General features: G+C 48.6%; 1 protein-coding gene across 1 annotated transcript; it reads left to right on the top strand.

Annotated features, from left to right (window-relative positions):
- The first annotated feature begins 67 nt into the window (after positions 1-67).
- Positions 68-14,947, top strand: ddx51 (DEAD (Asp-Glu-Ala-Asp) box polypeptide 51). Its single transcript, XM_083933942.1, has 17 exons — positions 68-199; positions 3,824-4,082; positions 4,609-4,622; positions 4,841-5,030; positions 5,151-5,301; positions 5,382-5,527; positions 6,636-6,707; positions 6,787-6,893; positions 8,362-8,470; positions 8,567-8,712; positions 10,948-11,161; positions 11,293-11,408; positions 11,507-11,623; positions 12,492-12,593; positions 13,646-13,709; positions 13,800-13,934; positions 14,842-14,947. The coding sequence occupies exons 1-17, from the start codon at positions 177-179 to the stop codon at positions 14,857-14,859; spliced, it is 1,983 nt and encodes a 660-aa protein (XP_083790068.1). The 5' UTR covers positions 68-176; the 3' UTR covers positions 14,860-14,947.
- The last annotated feature ends 1,686 nt before the right edge of the window (positions 14,948-16,633 follow it).

Genomic DNA, 16,633 nt, shown 5'->3' on the forward strand with positions numbered 1-16,633 from the left:
AATAAAGTTCACTGGTGACGCGGCACAAGGCGACTGACGTCATCAAACAGCGTCACAGAGAGTGGAAACAGACGCGCGTGTGTGAAACTGTGGAGCAGAAGAAAACTTTCAAGTTTAACAAACGTCTTTATTTCAAATTCAGTTATTTCTTTAACTTTAACGGACTTCCGGTTCAAATGTCGCTGTTTCCGGTGAACAGGTCAGTTTGTTTTCTTCGTTTTTCTGATTTTCAGAATAAAACCGTTTCTGCTTTAAACCGTTTCACTGAATTCTGTCAAACACCAGATTATTATTACTCATGTGTCACTAATCTTGTTTTTGATTAATATATATAATATTTTTTATAATTTATATTAATATTCTTCATGCATCAAAAGGCTTGTCTTTGATTAATATCGTTTTTTTGATTTATTTAATGATTTTTATAATAAAAATTGATATTCCTAATGAATCATAAAGCTTGTTTTTAATAATATATATTTAATAATTTTTTTATAATAAATATTAATATTCCTCATGTGTCGCAAGGCTTGTTTCTGAATAATATAGATATATTGTTTTATTTTTTATGATAGATTAATAATCCTAATGAATCATAAAGCTTGTTTTTAATAATATATATTTAATAATATTTTTATAATAAATATAAATATTCCTCATGTGTCGCAAGGCTTGTTTCTGAATAATATAGATATTTATTTTTTTATGATAGATTAATATTCCTAATGAATCATAAAGCTTGTTTTTAATAATATATATTTAATAATATTTTTACAATAAATATTAATATTCCTCATGTGTCGCAAGGCTTGTTTCTGAATAATATAGATATATATATTTTTTTAATGATAGATTAATATTCCTAATGAATCATAAAGCTTGTTTTTAATAATATATATTTAATAATATTTTTATAATAAATATTAATATTCCTCATGAATCATAAAGCTTGTTTTAAAATAATGTTTTATAAAACAAAGTAATAATAAAGATTAATATTCCTCATGTATGAAAGGGCTTTTTTAAAATAATATAGTGTTTATGATTTTTTATAATAAATATTATCAGTAGTCTGAAGTTTATTTTCTCATGATTTGTTGGGTTTGTTTTTTTTAATGATCTATTTTCATTATTTTATTTATGATTTTTTTGCTAAACTTAAACCTTAAACCTTTATGTTGCTAAAGTGGTTTGAAATCCTCGGGTCAAAAGATAAAGAAGCAAAACACAAAATCTATATTTATGATAAAAAGTGATGGATTGTGGCAGGAAAGACTTCCTGTATCTGTTGCTATGACAGCAGACGACAGAAGGTGCTCCGCTGTCTGACCAGTGTGAGCTGGAGAGGGTGGAGAGGGTTACCCATGGTGGAGAACAGTTTTTTCAGTGTCCTCCTCTCCACCACAGCCTCCAGAGCGTCCTGTTTTTGTTGTTAAAGTCAAACTTTGGGTGGATTTATTAGAATAAAGGGAACTATCTGATCCTTCATATCTCTGCGTTCACTTCTCCTCCTTTTGTTGTCTTGTCTGTCTTCTGCGTCTTGTTCTGCGTCTTGTTCTGTATCTTCTGCGTCTTGTTCTGCGTCTTGTTCTGTGTCTTGTTCTGTCTTGTTCTGCGTCTTGTTCTGTGTCTTGTTCTGTGTCTTGTTCTGTGTCTTGTTCTGTCTTGTTCTGCGTCTTGTTCTGTGTCTTGTTCTGTGTCTTGTTCTGTCTTGTTCTGTGTCTTGTTCTGTATCTTGTTCTGCGTCTTGTTCTGTGTCTTGTTCTGTGTCTTGTTCTGTCTTGTTCTGTGTCTTGTTCTGCGTCTTGTTCTGTGTCTTGTTCTGCGTCTTGTTCTGCGTCTTGTTCTGTATCTTGTTCTGTGTCTTGTTCTGCGTCTTGTTCTGCGTCCTGTTCTGTGTCTTGTTCTGTGTCTTGTTCTGTGTCTTGTTCTGCGTCTTGTTCTGCGTCTTGTTCTGCGTCTTGTTCTGCGTCTTGTTCTGCGTCTTGTTCTGTATCTTGTTCTGCGTCTTGTTCTGCGTCTTGTTCTGCGTCTTGTTCTGCGTCCTGTTCTGTGTCTTGTTCTGTGTCTTGTTCTGTATCTTGTTCTGCGTCTTGTTCTGCGTCTTGTTCTGCGTCTTGTTCTGCGTCCTGTTCTGTATCTTCTGCGTCTTGTTCTGTGTCTTGTTCTGTGTCTTGTTCTGTCTTGTTCTGCCTCTTGTTCTGTGTCTTGTTCTGCGTCTTGTTCTGCGTCTTGTTCTGCGTCTTGTTCTGCGTCTTGTTCTGTATCTTCTGTGTCTTGTTCTGCGTCTTGTTCTGTATCTTCTGTGTCTTGTTCTGTGTCTTCTGTGTCTTGTTCCGCGTCTTGTTCTGCGTCTTGTTCTACGTCTTGTTCTGCGTCTTGTTCTACGTCTTGTTCTGTGTCTTGTTCTGCGTCTTGTTCTGCATCTTGTTCTGCGTCTTGTTCTGTATCTTGTTCTGTATCTTCTGTGTCTTGTTCTGTGTCTTGTTCTACGTCTTGTTCTGCGTCTTGTTCTGTATCTTCTGTGTCTTGTTCTGTGTCTTGTTCTGCGTCTTGTTCTGCGTCTTGTTCTGTATCTTCTGTGTCTTGTTCTGTGTCTTGTTCTGTGTCTTGTTCTGCGTCTTGTTCTGTGTCTTGTTCTGCGTCTTGTTCTGCGTCTTGTTCTACGTCTTGTTCTGCGTCTTGTTCTGCGTCTTGTTCTGCGTCTTGTTCTGCGTCTTGTTCTGCGTCTTGTTCTGTATCTTGTTCTGCGTCTTGTTCTGCGTCTTGTTCTGCGTCTTGTTCTACGTCTTGTTCTGTGTCTTGTTCTGCGTCTTGTTCTGCGTCTTGTTCTGCGTCTTGTTCTGCGTCTCGTTCTGTGTCTTGTTCTGTGTCTTGTTCTGCGTCTTGTTCTGCGTCTTGTTCTGCGTCTTGTTCTACGTCTTGTTCTGCGTCTTGTTCTGCGTCTTGTTCCGCGTCTTGTTCTGCGTCTTGTTCTGTATCTTGTTCTGTATCTTCTGTGTCTTGTTCTGCGTCTTGTTCCGCGTCTTGTTCCGCGTCTTGTTCTGCGTCTTGTTCTGTGTCTTGTTCTGTGTCTTGTTCTGCGTCTTGTTCTGCGTCTTGTTCTGCGTCTTGTTCTGCGTCTTGTTCTGCGTCTCGTTCTGCGTGTCGTTCTGCGTCTCGTTCTGCGTCTCGTTCCGCGTCTCGTTCTGCGTCTCGTTCTGCGTCTTGTTCTGCGTCTTGTTCTGCGTCTTGTTCTGCGTCTTGTTCTGCGTCTTGTTCTGCGTCTCGTTCTGCGTGTCGTTCTGCGTCTCGTTCTGCGTCTCGTTCCGCGTCTCGTTCTGCGTCTCGTTCTGCGTCTTGTTCTGCGTCTTGTTCTGTGTCTTGTTCTGCGTCCTGTTCTGCGTCTTGTTCTGCGTCTTGTTCTGCGTCTTGTTCTGTGTCTTGTTCTGCGTCTTGTTCTGCGTCTCGTTCTGTGTCTTGTTCTGCGTCTTGTTCTGCGTCTTGTTCTGCGTCTTGTTCTGTATCTTCTGTGTCTTGTTCTACGTCTTGTTCTGCGTCTCGTTCTGCGTCTTGTTCTGCGTCTTGTTCTGTGTCTTGTTCTGCGTCTTGTTCTGTGTCTTGTTCTGCGTCTTGTTCTACGTCTTGTTCTGCGTCTTGTTCTGCGTCTTGTTCTACGTCTTGTTCTACGTCTTGTTCTGCGTCTTGTTCTACGTCTTGTTCTATATCTTGTTCCGTCCGTCCGTCAGTGCTCAGGTCCTACATTAAAGCGTGTAATCCTCTGGTCCCGATGAGCCGCTGTGCTGTGACTCTGTCCCGTAAACGCTGTGTCGTGCCCTCACAGGTATCTTGGCGAGGAGCAGGGCGGGGGCGTCTCAAAGGAGGCGCGGGCTCAGGCGTTACTGACCAAACTGCAGCAGAAGGCAAAGGCCAGGCAGAGTCTGACAGAACCGTCGCCGGAAGGACGAACGGAGCCGCGGCGTGTGAAGACCAAAAGAAAGGCTGCCGGGGTCGACGGGGAAGAACCTCAACGCCTCAACAAGAGGAAACCAGAGGGAGTGAGCCGTGACGAGGCTGATAGAGAGGAGAGGAGGAAGAAGAAGAGGAAGAAGAAGAAGGAGGAGGAGAAGGAGGAGGAGGAGGAGGAGGAGGAGGAGGAGGAGGAGGAGGAGGAGGAGGAGGAGGAGGAGGAGGAGGAGGAGGAGGAGTCCGGTGCGTGCACTCACATGTTCACACATTTCTTTTATTAATATCAAACGCAGAAACACCGTCACAGCGTTCTGGTCCCTTCACTTCTGTGTTTCACGTTCGTACGGGGCTGAAAATCCTTAAACGCTTGAAAAGTGTTTGAATTTTGGATAAAATGCCTGAAATCATCCTCAAAGCAGTTTCAGTCCAAAGCAACTGGACCTGGTTCTTTGTCAGGAAGACGTTTCACCTCTCATCCAAGAGGCTTCATCAGTTCATGTACGCATCTGACCAGGCTGGGACTGGACCAGGACCAGGACCAGGACCAGGCTGTGACTGGACCAGGACCAGGACCAGGACCAGGCTGGGACTGGACCAGGTCCAGGCTGGGTATTTAACCTCTCACAGGCCGATTATGTCACTGGAACCCTGTGTGTACAGGTGCGACCGCCAGCGTTAGAGTGACAGTCGCTGGTGGAAGTAGGTTTGGACTTCGTTAGTGCTGGTCCAGTCCCAGCCTGGTCCTGGTCCTGGTCCTGGTCCTGGTCCTGGTCCTGGTCAGATGCGCACATGAACTGATGAAGCCTCTTGGATGAGAGGTGAAACGTCTTCCTGACAAAGAACCGAGTCCAGTTGCTTTTTGACTGAAACTTCTTTGAGGATAAACATCCAGATGTTTTGGAGCTTTAGTTTGTTTTCTGTGGGTCACAGGAACCTCAGACGGACGGGGGGATACAGGAGGAGGAGGAGGAGGAGAAGAACCAGAGACAGAAAACCTCACACTCACACAAAACACGGGGGCGACGTCTGCTCCGACGGGGTTCACCGTCCTGGGAGGGTTCGAGAGCAAACCCGTCCAAAAGGCACGGCCATTATTTCATTTGGTGCTGAAGGAGTCACCGATATCATCCGTGTGATCCTCACGTGTGTGTGTGTGTGTGTGTGATCCTCACGTGTGTGTGTGTGTGTGTGTGTGTTGACAGGTTCACAGAGTCCTGCCTCAGTGGCTCGCTCAGCCTGACGTCATCCACAGGGACATTAAACGCAACCTGCTCCCCGTCTGCGACCTCCCGGGGCTCTCGGCGCCGCTCCTGAAAAAACTGCAACATAATCAGATTCAGCACCTTTTTCCAGGTGAGACGGGCGGCCCGCGCTGTCTGGGGCTGAGGTGGTGTGTGTGTGTGTGCGTGTGTGTAATCCTGTCCCCTCCACAGTGCAGGCAGAGGTGATCCCGGCCATCCTGGAGAGCGCGCAGCAGGGCCTGCTGATTGGACGAGGCGGCTACAAACCCAGAGACCTGTGTGTGTCTGCACCGACGGGCAGCGGCAAGACTCTGGCATTTGTCATACCTGTCGTACAGGTGAGACCCCGACCGCCACCTTTGAGCGACAAGTTCTACAGCAGGTTAATGTGCACTGTCCCATCTTCAAAATAAAGCATTATTATTATTATATTTAACTGAAAATAGCATCTCTAAATCTGAGGCCATGGCTCTCAGCAGGAAACCGGTGGATTGTTACTCCAGGTAGGGAATGAGTCCTGACCCCAAGTGAAGGAGTTCAAGTACCTCGGGATCATGTTCACGAGTGAGGGGACGATGAAGCGTGAGTTTGGCCGGAGAATCGGAGCAGCGGGGGCGGTGTTGCAGTCGCTCTACCGCACCGTTGTGACGAAAAGAGAGCTGAGCCGGAAGGCAAAGCTCTCGATCTACTGGTCAATCTTCGTTCCTACCCTCACCTGTGGTCATGAAAGTTGGGTCATGACCCAAAGAACGAGGTCGCGAGTACAAGCGGCCGAAATGTGTTTTCTCAGGAGGGGGTCTGGAGTCTCCCTTAGAGATGGGGTGAGAAGTTCAGCATCCGTGAGGAACTCGGAGTAGAGCCGCTGCTCCTTTGTGTTGAAAGGAGCCAGTTGAGGTGGTTCAGGATCATCTGGTAAGGATGAATCCTGGGCGCCTCCCTAGGGAGGTGTTCCAGGCACGTCCAGCTGGGAGGAGGCCTCGAGGAAGACCCAGGACCAGGTGGAGAGATGATATCCCCACACTGGCCTGGGAACGCCTCAGGATCCCCCAGTTAGAGCTGGTTAATGTGGCCCGGGAAAGGGAAGTTTGGGGTCCCCTGCTGGAGCTGCTGCCCCCGCGACCCGACCCCGGATAAGCGGATGAAGATGAGATGAGATGAGATGAACTGAAAATAGCACAGAGACAACATTCATTCATTCATTCATCTTCAACCGCTTATCCCGGGGTTGGGGTCGCGGGGGGTGCTGGAGCCGATCCCAGCTGACATCAGGCGTGAGGTGGGGTCCACCCTGGACAGGACGCCAGTCTATCACAGGACACATAGAGACGAACAGAGACAGACAACCATTCACACCTACATATCGTGTCATAATTGTGTTTCATATGATGCTCCCAGTCGTGCGTGCGTGTGAAGAGGGACCAGACTAAAGAGGTTCTCTCCCCTCAGGTGCTGATGGAGCGGGTGGTGTGTGAAGTCCGCGCTTTGGCCGTGTTACCGACCAAAGAGCTCGCCCAGCAGGTGGGGTTCTGTCAAACGGCGTGGAGGACGTGACCCGCTGGTGTTAGCTCTTTCAGACTCACCGTGTTCTCCCGTGCAGGTCTGCAGAGTGTTCACCTCCTACGCCGAGGGCACCGCGCTGAAGGTGGTGATGCTGGCTGGACAGAAGTCCTTCGCTGCAGAGGCGGCCTCGCTCTCAGAACACAGGTGACGTCAGCTGCATACTCACGGGGCGCTTCATCATCAGCTGGGCGACGTTTCACCTTAGAGCAGAGAGTTTGAGTTCACAGAGTCACAGAGAAACGGAACGATGAATAACAGCAAACCTCTGCAGCAGCATGAGAAGAGTCCCTACACACACAACAAAGCAGCAATGGGCTCCTTCCACTGTAATGGACTTTACTATGAGAGGAGCTGGTACAGGGGCCAGTAGGTAAGGGAGTAACACAGAGGGATGGGACCCAAATGCAGACAAGGCAACAAATATTTAATGAACAAAAGGAAAAACAAGAGTGTCCAGGAAACGGGGGAAACGGTCTCGGGTCCAGAGAAAAGGTACAAAAACAAGAGATGACGAGACGGCCGAGGGTCGACACGAACGGGTAGAAGGCGAGCAGTCGGGGGTGCAGACGAGGGAACGGGATCTCGGGAAACTACAACGAAAAGGAACAAAGAAACGAACACGGAGCGAGAATGGAAGCATAAGAGAACGGGAGCCGACCAACGAGACACGGTACGGCGCCGAATGTGTCGCACATCCGGCTCTTTATACTGCAGGAGGTGATCAGTGGAATCAGAACCACGCCTTCAGCTCCAGACACACAAACACAGAGAGGGAAGACACATGCAGGGAACCACAGACAGAGGGAGACAAACACACACATAAGGGAGAAGGGCAGGACAGGGATCCTGACAGTAAGTCTTTAAAACACTCTTTAATAAACTCTGGCTTCACTAACTACGCTACTGATGCTTTGTTGTGTGTGTAGGGACTCTTCTCATGCTGCTGCAGAGGTTTGCTGTTATTTTCAGCAGCATTAGTGGTTAAAAAAGACCTTTGAATGCCTTCACCGTGCTTCCCCCGAGCTAACCACTGTTAGCCACGTCCGGCTGTTAGCATCTCTCCTGGATTTCTACCTTAATAAAAACTGTCTCCATGGTTACTGATGATTAAAGTGCAGAAAAAGACCCTGGAGGATCATTTTACGCTGTAATGTCACTTTAATTATATCTACTGAAGAACCTTTTACAGGTTTGAGGTGCTTGTGCTTTACTCGAGTCTTTCCTTTTGATGCTTTACCATAATTCATTAATTAGGCATTTGCACGTCAAACCTTCGCGCTTTTGTCTCTTTTGTTTTCATTACATGTTTGATTTTAGAGACTTTTACTTTCCATTTCATTATTTTTGTGATGTATGTAAAGTTCTTTAAAACGGCGCTGCTCTTGTTTGAAAGTTGCGTTTAAGTTTGGACGCAAAGACAGATGGAGTCTTTTTCTACCACCAGGGTGAATGAAGCAGTTCTAAATTCTGCAACCACAGACTTTAATTTGCATCTGTATCAGGAAAAAAAAACATCAAATGAAACAGCTAAGCTGCATGGTAGCTGTGTAGTACTCAGGGAAAAGCTCGCTATAGCACTTTTTTATAACTTGTGTTCTAATTTCCCCTCCAGAGCGGGCGAGCGACGCAGTTTAGCCGACATCGTCGTGGCCACTCCAGGTCGTCTGGTCGACCACATCAATAAGAACTCAGGCCTGAGTCTGGAGCATCTTCGCTTTCTTGTGAGTTCCTCAAACCTGTGAACAGATAAACTGACGTGGTACAGCCGATATAAGTGACATTAAAGTCCACCGTCCACCGTCTTTTATGCTTCCCAGATCATTGACGAGGCTGACCGGATGATTGACAGCATGCACCAGTCTTGGCTCAGTCAGGTGGTGAAGGCGGTGTTCAGGTCAGAGAGCGGACCAGGAGCCACGTCGATCTTCAGGCGGACGGAGCCGGCGTGTGTTACAGCAGCCAGGTGAGTCTGCGGCCGCGATGATGCTTCGTGAGCCGCTTTATTTATTAGGAGCGTTTCCATTAAGGTCGAATCCCCAGAATGAGGCGAAAACGCCCCTGATGTGCACGTGAGTCTCTGGAGCGTGCGTGTGTTTCCCTGTGGGAGAGCAGCGCCCTGTTTCTCCCTGAGAGAAGCCGGCTGCTGATTGGACGGAGCTCTCAGCAGGATGTGACGTGTGGTCGAACAGACGCCACAACAACACGGAGAAGAAGAGGAGACACTTTTATCCAGAGGAGAAGAAGAACACAGGAAATGATCTGTGCAGGAGCATCTGTGCACGAGCATCTGTGCACGAGCATTTGTGCACGGGCATCTGTGCACGAGCATCTGTGCACGAGCATCTGTGAACGGGCATCTGTGCATTGGCATCTGTGCACGAGCATCTGTGCACGAGCATCTGTGCACGAGCATCTGTGCACGGGCATCTGTGCACGGGCATCTGTGCACGGGCATCTGTGCACGAGCATTTGTGCACGAGCATCTGTGCACAAGCATCTGTGCAAGGGCATCTGTGCACGGGCATCTGTGCACGAGCATTTGTGCACGAGCGTCTGTGCACCAGCGTCTGTGCACGAGCATCTGTGCACGAGCATCTGTGCACGAGCATCTGTGCACGGGCATCTGTGCACGAGCATCTGTGCACGGGCTTGTTAAATGAATCTTTAAGGTGGACTGTTTTCTCTCCTGCTCCTTGTTCATAAGGTGACGTTGTGAATCACACGTCCACCTTAAATCAAACTGACTCTATTCTGTGTTTCTCACTTTGAGAAAGAACGGAGCTCCGCTGTGTCACTGATCAGCTGATCACCGCAGATCCAAACCCATTCACAGTGATTCGTCACCTCCACTCACACTGTCCTTCCGCACCGGGCCAAAACCGTTTTTTCAGCTAAAGCCTAGTGCGTTTGACCAGTGTGAGTGCAACCGCTCCGCGCATAACTGCGTTCAGCCGTCCACGGCCCGTTTGGGAGTGGTGGGCTTTTGTAAAGCACGTTTGCACGTGTACGAGCACGAGCGTGCGCACGTGTACGAGCACGAGGCCTACGGCGGTTCTGAGGTCATTTCCTGTGCGCCTGTTGGGACGTAGAAAAAAGAAGGAGGGACCATGCGCGGACATTTCAAACAATGGCGGCGAAGGGTTCACGTTGGTGTGATGCGGAGGTGGAGTGTTTACTGCAGATTTGGTCGATGAAAAGATTCAAAAACAGTCGACAAGACGCACAAAAACTCCGAGGTCTACGGAAAGATCTGGAAACAAAGCCACGCATCGCCATGACGTCATCAATGCGTGTGACGTGTTACGGCGTGATGACGTATAGGCAGCAAGAAGCATTCTCCGAGGCCCAGGTAGTGTGAGTACAAACGGGCCTGGAGGGGGGGACAAGGACCCTAAAGCACAGGGCACGGGACGGAGGCGCAGTGGGAGGGCGCCCTTAGAGCGGCCTCATTTGACCCTGATGGAAGCACCGTATGAAGCCACTAGATGGAGCTCTTTGTTTAAAGAAAAGGGCCCAATGAAGCATGATTCAGTGTGAACACCTAGAAATCGGCTGTAGAAAGACCCTTAATGCCGTTTACAGATCCAGAATCGTGTGCCACTCCACCTCTTAGACCTGCGAGTGAGACAGACGGCAAAGAAAGCGCCATTTATTTCACCAACTGTGTCTCAGAGAGGGTTTCCAGTGGCGTCAGAGCGCTCTCATTACACACAGCTGTGGCTGTTTATACCTCCTGTACCGCCAATTTCAAAAAAATCTCTGCACTATCATTATTGAATGCAGTAAGATGCTGATTGAGTATTAGATGATGCTGATTAGCAGGTCAACGCTCTGCCGTCCGTGTGCAAACAGCCACACACAGAAATCAAAGAGAAAACGGAGAGAATCACGTGAAGAGTGTCCGAACGAAAGTCTACAGAGAGTAACAATAAATAAAATAAATCCAACTTAAACGGTTCCGACATGGAGACACTTCTACAGGAAGTGAATGCCAAAACAGTCGTGTTTAAGTGAGATTATAGCAGATATTAACAAATCTATAAAACAGTTTTAAAGGTCCTTAAGAGGGTTTCAACGGTCCAATATGAACTGGGCAGAGCTGTAAGTCTGAGGACCCGTCCACAGAGACGTGTTCCCGTGTCGAGGCCGTGTGGACGATGAAGAACGTGCCCTTGGTGAGCGTGTGTTTCCCTCTCAGTCTGTCTCCACCTCAGATGCCGCTGCAGAAGCTGCTGTTTTCGGCCACACTGACGCAGAACCCGGAGAAGCTGCAGCAGCTGGGCCTCCACCAGCCCAGACTCTTCAGCTCCGTCCACAGTCACTCCAACACCAAGAGCAGCAGCGACGCCGCCGCAGCAGCCGCCGCCCCCGCCCACGGACAAGGCCGCTTCGACTTCCCCCAAGGCCTGACGGTAAGAGGTGACCTCAGACCCTGAGGGGAGGAGCGTTTACGCCTGGACGTGCTGCTGGGTCACACACTGATGATCTGATACGGTCAGAGACGTGGCTCACTCTGTCACTAACGGCCCCTTCATGTTTTCAGGAGTATTACGTGCCGTGTACGTTAAGCAAGAAGCCCCTCCTCATTCTCCACTTCATCCTGCGCATGAAGCTCAGCCCCGTCCTCTGTTTCACCAACTCCAAAGAGACCGCACACAGGTGAGAGAGAGCCACCCCGTCGGTCAGTGTTTGTACAACTGCTCAGCTGTAAAGTGCTGCAGACGCTCTTAGCTGGGCCTCCTGTTCCCCCTCCTCAGGCTGTTCCTGCTGGTGCAGCTCTTCGGGGGACTCCGGGCTGCAGAGTTCTCCTCCCGACTCTCTCCGGCTGAGCGGAAGAAGACGCTGAAGGAGTTTGAACAAGGGAAGATCCAGCTGTGAGTACCTGAATGCACCACAGCTGTGCTGAAGTGCTGAAGTGACCAAAATCAGCTCCTGCACACTGTCGACACAGTTAAGATATCTTTTCCATTGCCTGTCTCAGAACAGCAAACTTCATCTTACAGTTAATTTCATGCACTGAGTCCATCTATGTTCTGCACAAACCTCCCAAGTCATCTTTTATTTTATTAAATTTTGTCAGAGGGGCAAAAATAAACGTTGCATACTGCGTCAGAGCGTCAGATTTAAAGTGAACTCCAGCATGAATCCCAGTTTCCCTCCCAGTAAACTAACTAACATGTAACATAAGTGGATCATTTACGCACAATGAGACAAAAACAAAGTGAAAAACTGTAAGTAAAAGTAAAAATGAATGAAGTCATCAAAGAACTTCAGTGTGGTAAAGGTAGAAAACGACTAGAATGTTCTTTTGTCCTTAAACAGGTTTAATGATGCTGTGTAAACGGCCTGTTTAACATGGGGCTCAATGAGAAACTGCTCTGTTATGAAACCTGCCCCTAGTGGACACTCAGAGAACTGACGCTGACCGAGCTTCCTGATTGGATCAAACAGGAAGTGGTTGTGGTGGGGGGGGGGGTCGGCGTTTCCTCATCTGCAGTGCGTGAACACATGCTGCGTTCAAGTGCTCCACTAAAGCTCCGACAGAACCAATTCAGAGAAATTCAAAGCATGGAAACACGAAATTTTATTGCACAACCAAAAATACCTCCATTCACAAGTGCGTATTGAGCCGGGGATGGTGTACCGCATGATTCAGTATTCTGTGGAGTATAAGTAAATGTGTTTAGTGACTTAGCTGTTCATGAAGCGTTGTTGTAATGAACCCAACGTGGCGTCCTGCAGGTTGATCAGCACAGACGCAGCTGCCAGAGGCATCGACATCAACGGGGTCAAATGTGTGGTGAATTATGACGCACCGCAGTACATCAGGACGTACATCCACAGGTGAGCCCTCAAACATTTATACACTTATACAACGGCTGTTTAATGCTTTTATGGCTCCGCACCGGCGACTGCTGCAGCCGGATCATGTTTTCCGGCTGTCCGTCCTTCAACGCCATCTCTCTTCAAGTTCAAGTTGACTTTTCTTTGTAAAACACAGTTAAAAGAGACCTGTTAGGGCGCCCTCCCACTGTTCCTCCGTCCCGTGCCCCGTGCTTTAGGGTCCTTGTCCCCCCCTCCAGGCCCGTTTGTACTCACACTACCTGGGCCTCGGAGAATGCTTCTTGCTGCCTATACGTCATCACGCCGTAACACGTCACACGCATTGATGACGTCATGGCGATGCGTGGCTTTGTTTCCAGATCTTTCCGTAGACCTCTGAGTTTTTGTGCGTCTTGTCGACTGTTTTTGAATCTTTTCATCGACCAAATCTGCAGTAAACACTCCACCTCCGCATCACACCAACGTGAACCTTTCACCGCCATTGTTTGAAATGTCCGCGCATGGTCCCTCCTTCTTTTTTCTACGTCCCAACAGGCGCACAGGAAATGACCTCAGAACCGCCGTAGGCCTCGTGCTCGGAAACGTGCAAACGTGCTTTACTAAAGCCCACCTCTCCCAAACGGGCCGTGGACGGCAAGCGTGCCACTCCTAGACGTGGTACGGTTGCACTCACACTGGTCAAAGGAACCAGACTTTAGCCGTGACACGTGCTGGGGCACGGGGCGGAGGCACAGTGGGAGGGCACCCTTAGCTGTAGCCACAGAGAAGACATTAGGATCTAGGTTCATCCAGCAACAACTGGATGAAGCGATGACATTTTCTATCCAAAAGGTCAGAGATCAACTCCACTGTGACGTCCTAATGTTTCATAACTCAGGAACAGACGCGGAGACTCAACCTGCTGACACTGATCTTCAGATGTGCTGTTTGTGGAGATCTGAAGAAAAATACACTTCCTTCAGATTCTTCACTCCCGTATTATGTAACTGACGGGCGGAGGCGTACGACTGCCACTCGCTGATCCTCATTGTTGTTTGTTCTCTGTTGTTCAGGATCGGCAGAACGGCGCGAGCAGGGAAAACGGGCCTGGCCTTCACCTTTCTGCTGGGAGTCCAGGTGAGACACCTCCACAGGTGTACAGAATGAAACAGGGGTGACACAGACGACGTGTGAAGAGCAAACAAAGTGTCATCTTTTCCCACTCAGGAGAAGAACTTCCTTCAGATGGTGGTGGAAGCAGGAACCCCCGGGATCCAGAAGCAGATCGTCAAACCAGAGAACCTGAAGGGCATGGAGGCCCGATACGAACAAACGCTGCAGGAGCTGGCGAACGTCATCAAGGTGCCGTTTAAAACACGTTTATTAAAGGTCGAAATAGACGGAATATCCTCTTGTTATAAGGTTTCTGTGCATCTCTGGCCTTTATATTAATAATCCTTCAAGGTTGAATCTGTAGAACGATCAGAACGGCTCATCAGAATCGTCTCAACAACAAAAAAGAAGTCCAGCAGTGGGGTTGCCAGGTTGGTCAGACCCGGCCCAGTAGCTCCAGGAGAGCGGAGTCTGTTTGAGCCTGTTTGAACCCGTCCCCTCCAGAAAATCACAGCATCAAAACAAGGATTAGAGGAGTTTGACTGACGGTTAGCGTTAGCCGTTAGCGTTAGCCGTTCCAGCTAAGTGCAGATGAAAGTGATGTTAGCATCCAGGAGCAGCGTAGCCATGTGGGCGTGCGTTTGAATGGCGTTCCTCTCCTTTCTCTCAGTCCATGGAGTGAATGCTCGGCCTATAGTGACTCTGGTTGTTGCCCGTCTCCGCTCACTCAGCTGCTGGGACAAAGAACGCCCCCTTCACTGAGGCTCCCAAGCAGCTGCACGATTGGCTAACTCCATTTCACCCAGTGCCAGCCTACAGTAGCTGCACCCAACAACAGACAACCCTGGCAACCAGCAACGCCCAACGCTATTGGCTGCTACCATGGAAACACAACGGGACAGGAAGTCAATCATTTCCAATATTCATTAATAAAGATTCTACAGATTCAACCTTTAAGTGTGACTAAATTAAGTGTTTTTAAAAATGAACTCAAATGACTGAAACTACTTGAGCAGTGCTCCAGTTTTTTTGCCAAATGAGCCCTAAAAATAAACTCTCAGCAGTTTTTACTCCTGAAAGATATGATCTAACATGCAGACTTGTTGAATCCCTGAGTGGCTCCAGTACAAACGCACCTCCCTCTGTGTCGCTGCAGGAGGAGAAAGGCAGATAAGGAGCGACGCTGACGCCTGCGCCTGTGAACACCACGCTGCGTTTTTCCATCTGGAGTCGTTTCTGTTGTAAATAAAACATCAAACGTCGCTGTTTGTGTGTGATTTCTGAGCTCCACGGTGCCTCTTCCACACACACACACACACACACACACACACACACACGCACACGCACACGCACACGCACACACACACACACAGCATTTCACGGACTGTTTAAATTGAGTACATTTGTTAAAGAAGCTGAAGTAAAAACTCCTAAATGTCGTTGAGCAAAGATTCATCTCATCTTCAGCCCCTGGTCCTGGATCAGGTCTCAGGGGCAGCAGCTCCAGCCTCCGATCCTGGATCAGGTCTCAGGGGCAGCAGCTCCAGCCTCTGATCCTGGATCAGGTCTCAGGGGCAGCAGCTCAAGCCTCCGATCCTGGATCAGGTCTCGGGGGCAGCAGCTCCAGCCTCTGATCCTGGATCAGGTCTCGGGGGCAGCAGCTCCAGCAGGGACCCCAAACTTCCCTTTCCCGGGCCACATTAACCAGCTCTAACTGGGGGATCCTGAGGCGTTCCCAGGCCAGTGTGGAGATCTAATCTCTCCACCTGGTCCTGGGTCTTCCCCGAGGCCTCCTCCCAGCTGGACGTGCCTGGAACACCTCCCTAGGGAGGCGCCCAGGATTCATCCTTACCAGATGATCCTGAACCACCTCAACTGGCTCCTTTCAACGCAAAGGAGCAGCGGCTCTACTCCGAGTTCCTCACGGATGCTGAACTTCTCCCCCTCTCTCTAAGGGAGACTCCAGACCCCCTCCTGAGGAAACACATTTCACACGCTTGTAATTTAAATCTATAAATATATTTTAACCTGCAGAGCACAAACACTTTTATTCCTGGATCAGATTTTGATCTTTCAATCGTATTCGTATGAGTCTGAATCCCAGAGAGGAGGTGACAGACTCTCTAAAGGATGTGTTTTATAGTTTAATGACCACAGGCAGGAGAGATTTCCTGTGGTGCGTCTGGGTGGAGGAGGCTTCAGCTGAAGGTGCTCCTCTGCTGGGCCAGTGTGTCGTAGAGAGGGTGGGAGACATTATCTTTATTTGGTATTTGTTTATTTTATTCTTATTTGTTATATACACATATTCACTCCCTGGCCACTTTATTAGGCACACCTACTGCTTCATAAAGAGTCTGTGTGCTCTTCTCTCTGTAGAGAGTCGGTGGTGTTGTGCGTTCACAGATGCTCTCCTGCATTCCTCTGTTGGAGCCAGTGGAGATTTGAGTTCCTGTTCCTGTCTATCAGCTCCAGTCTGAAGAGGAGGAGGAGGAAGAGGAGGAGCTCCACCCAGTCTGACCGCTTTCCTCTGACCGCTGACTGAAACGAGGCGTTTGGGCCACAGAACTGCCGCTCACTGGATCTTCGCTCTTTGCCGGAGCGTCCTCTGTAAACTAGAGATGGTTGTGTGTAAAAATCCCAGTAGATCAGCAGTTTGTGAAACACTTAGAGCAACAACCACACCACGTTTAAAGTCACTTCGATCACCTTTCTTCCCTGTTCTGATGCTGCTTTGACCTGCAGCACATCCTCTTCACCATGTCACACACACACACACACACACATACACACACACACACAGCACATCCTCTTCACCATGTCTACACACACAGCACATCCTCTTCACCATGTCTACACACACGCACACACACACACACTCAGCACATCCTCTTCACCACGTCTACATGCCTGAATGCACTGAGCTGCTGCCACGTGGTAAATGGTAAATG

The sequence above is a fragment of the Echiichthys vipera genome (genome assembly GCF_963691815.1).
Source record: "Echiichthys vipera genome assembly, chromosome: 19".
Lineage (NCBI taxonomy): Eukaryota > Metazoa > Chordata > Actinopteri > Perciformes > Trachinidae > Echiichthys > Echiichthys vipera.